The following is a 3,018-nucleotide window of genomic DNA, read 5'->3' on the forward strand; positions in this document are numbered from 1 at the left end:
TGCTGCTGCTGCTGCTGCTGCTGCTGAGGAGGGACTTTGGCAGCAGCAACTGGAGCCGCTGCTGCCGCTCCTGCGGCTCCATTTCGAGGAACCAGCTGAGCCTCGCGGTGGCCGCTGCAGTGAGTGTGGCCAGGCTGGGCAGCTGCTGCTGCTGCTGCTGCTGCTGCTGCGCAGCGCAGAGAAGCAGCAGAAGCAGCGGAAGCAACCAAGCCTCACTGGAGGCAGCAGCTAAGGTGCACACAAGAAATAGCAGCAGCAGAAGCAGCAGCAGCAGCAAAAGACAGCGCATTCCCTGTAGATGCCTGCAACTGACGCCACTGCTGCACCTTGCACCCACTGCTGTTGCTGCTGCTGCTGCTGCTGCTGCTGCAGGCGTTGGTGCGGGGGATCGGATCCCTGTGTCTGGAAAGAGACAAAGGAGACAGTCACGCTGCGGTGTCACTGCAGCTTGCTGCTGATCTCTGGAGAAGCAACGCAGCAGGAGTTGGATGCCATTTTGTGTGCATTGGACCCGCAGCACTTGCTGCTGCTGCTGCCCTCGGGCATGGTGCAGCAGCTGCAGCAGCAGCAGCAGCAGCAGCAGCTGCCCAGCCTGGCCACACTCACTGCAGCGGCCACCGCGAGGCTCAGCTGGTTCCTCGAAATGGAGCCGCAGGAGCGGCAGCAGCGGCTCCAGTTGCTGCTGCCAAAGTCCCTCCTCAGCAGCAGCAGCAGCAGCAGCAGCAGCAGCAGCGCTTTGGTGCAAATCAAATTGAGCCAAACTGTCGCTGAGCTGTCTCCCCGCCTGTGGCTTGAAGCTGAGCGGGGTGGGCTGTACGTACAGGAGGACTCACCGTATGCTGCTGCTGCAGCAGCAGCAGCAGCAAGTGCTGCTGCTGCTGCTGCTGCTGCGGACCCGCGCGAGGCCGCAGCAGAGGTCGACGACCGCTGCATTGCAGCAGCAAGAAAACGGCCAGCAAGAGTGCATATTGTCCGTCTTCGTGCTGCAGTTGCGCCGCTGCCTGCTGCTGCTCCAGACTCTGACAGCAGCAGCAGCAGCAGCAGCAGCAAAGAATGCTGGTGAGGCCTTTGGATGCACCTTTTGCCCTCAAGACTGCTGCGGCTGCTGCTGCTGCTTCTTCTGAGGGGCGTCGGTAACGCACTTTATTGTTTGCTGCTGCTTGTGCTGCTGATGCTGCAGCAACAGCAGCAGCTGCTGCTGCTGCAGCAAGAAGAGACCACGGTTTGAATCCAGCGGCCTTGGCAGCTTTTGGTGGAAAACACTGAAGCCGCAGTTGCTGCTGCGTGCTGCTGACGAAGCAGCAACAGCAGCAGCAGCAGCAGCAGCACAAGGAGAAACAAGAGGGCAGCAGCAGCCCGTGGGCAGCGCTGGGGTGGACGACATGCTAGCAGCAGCAGCAGCAGCAGCAGCAGGATCAGCAAAACGAAGGCCGCTGCTGCTGCTGGGACCGCTGGAAGCTTCAGACATCAAACGGCAGCTGCAGCAGCAGCAGCTTCAGCAGCAGCAGCAGCAGCAGCAAGCGCTGCTGCTGCCGCTGAGCGCCACTTTAACGCATGCAGGCAGAGGGATAGAGGTGCAAGGAGGGACCCAGCTATTCAAGGTTAGCTGCTGCTGCTGCTGCTGAGTTTTGTGTCATTGCTGCTGTTGCTGCTGCTACTGTTGCTGCTGCTACTGTTGCTGCTGCCGCTGTTTCCAAGAAGAGTTTGCTGCTGTTGCTGCTTTTGCTGCTGCTTGGCTGGCACCAGCCGCTGTTGCTGCTGGTGCTGCTTCGAGTGCTGCCTACCTAGTACTACTGCTGCTAATGCTGCTGCTGCTGCTGTTGCTGCTGCTGCTGCAGGAGCGCAGCAGCGCCACACAGAGCAGCCGCTGGGTGCTGCGGGGGCAGCTGCACCCATCTCTTTTTTGCCTTCGCCGTCTGCTGCAGCAGCAGCCAAATGCCTTACAAGGCGTGTAAGCAGCAGCAGCAGCAGCTGCTGCTGCTGCTGCTGCTGCAGCGCTCCCCTCAAGAGAAACGCTGCAGCAGCACGAAGCCCCTGCCGAGCGAAGCTCGAGCGGTGTAACTTTTAGGGTTTATTCGCCAACTGAGGGTTTAGGGTTTTGACGAGGGTTTGCGTCTAGGGTTTGGACTAGGGTTTAGGGCTTAGCTTTGAGCTAGGGTTTAGGGTTTAGCTTTGAACTAGGGTTTGGGGTTTAGCTTTGAACTAGGGTTTAGGGTTTAGCTTTGGGCTAGGGTTTAGGGTTTAGCTTTGAACTAGGGTCTAGGGTTTAGCTTTGAACTAGGGATTAGGGTTTAGCTTTGAGCTAGGGTTTAGGGTTTCTGCTGAATTAGGGTTTAGGGCTTGAACTAAGAAGACTAGACACATCTAATGGAATTAAAAAGGACAAATAAATTAAAAAAAGAATTAAAAAGAAAAAGAAATAATTAAAGACAAAAAGATTTAAAAACAATTAAACCACTAATAAGGGTCTGACAAGTCAAAGGGTTTAAAGCGGACAAAACCGCCATGGGCTGCAGCGCCTTGCTGCACCCGCCGCCACAGCTCTTCCAGCTGCTGCTGCTGCTGCTGCTGCTCTTGCTGCTGCTGCTGCTGCTGCGGCAGCGTCAGCAGCGGCGCTGCAGCAACTAAGTCCACAGTAACTTGGCCGGGGTAAATCTCTTCTGCTTCCGCTGCGTCCTGCAGCAGAAGAAACGCAGCTCAGGTGTACGTACACCTCAAAAACGCAGCAGCAGCAGCAGCAGGAGCTGCAGCAGCAGCAGAAAAGACGTGGATGCTAAAGCAGCAAAGACTGCACCGCAAACATGAGCAGTAGCAGCAACATCAGCAACAGCAATAGCAGCAGCAGCAGAAGGAGCAGAAGCAGAAGCAGCAGCAGCAGCAGCAGCAACTCACCCTGAACCTCCAGCCAAAGGACATTTCTAAAGGCCCTTCTGCTGTATTTATTTCGTAGACTTTCCGCCAAACAAATTCTTCAGCCCGAGCCCTGCGCCAAAAACCCTAAACCCTAAACCCTAAACC

General features: G+C 56.7%; 2 protein-coding genes across 2 annotated transcripts; one reads left to right on the forward strand and one right to left on the reverse strand.

Moving 5' to 3' along the window:
• Positions 1 to 298: 298 nt before the first annotated feature.
• ETH_00021690 (uncharacterized protein) lies at positions 299 to 1,955 on the forward strand (the record flags this gene model as incomplete). Its single annotated transcript, XM_013379066.1, has 3 exons — positions 299 to 1,059; positions 1,181 to 1,601; positions 1,839 to 1,955. The coding sequence occupies 3 exons, from the start codon at positions 299 to 301 to the stop codon at positions 1,953 to 1,955; spliced, it is 1,299 nt and encodes a 432-aa protein (XP_013234520.1).
• Positions 1,956 to 2,457: 502 nt separating this feature from the next.
• ETH_00021695 (uncharacterized protein) lies at positions 2,458 to 2,916 on the reverse strand (the record flags this gene model as incomplete). Its single annotated transcript, XM_013379067.1, has 2 exons — positions 2,458 to 2,676; positions 2,893 to 2,916. The coding sequence occupies 2 exons, from the start codon at positions 2,914 to 2,916 to the stop codon at positions 2,458 to 2,460; spliced, it is 243 nt and encodes an 80-aa protein (XP_013234521.1).
• Positions 2,917 to 3,018: the final 102 nt, after the last annotated feature.

The sequence above is a fragment of the Eimeria tenella genome, genomic scaffold, assembly GCF_000499545.2.
Source record: "Eimeria tenella Houghton genomic scaffold, Eth_scaff1378, whole genome shotgun sequence".
Lineage (NCBI taxonomy): Eukaryota > Apicomplexa > Conoidasida > Eucoccidiorida > Eimeriidae > Eimeria > Eimeria tenella.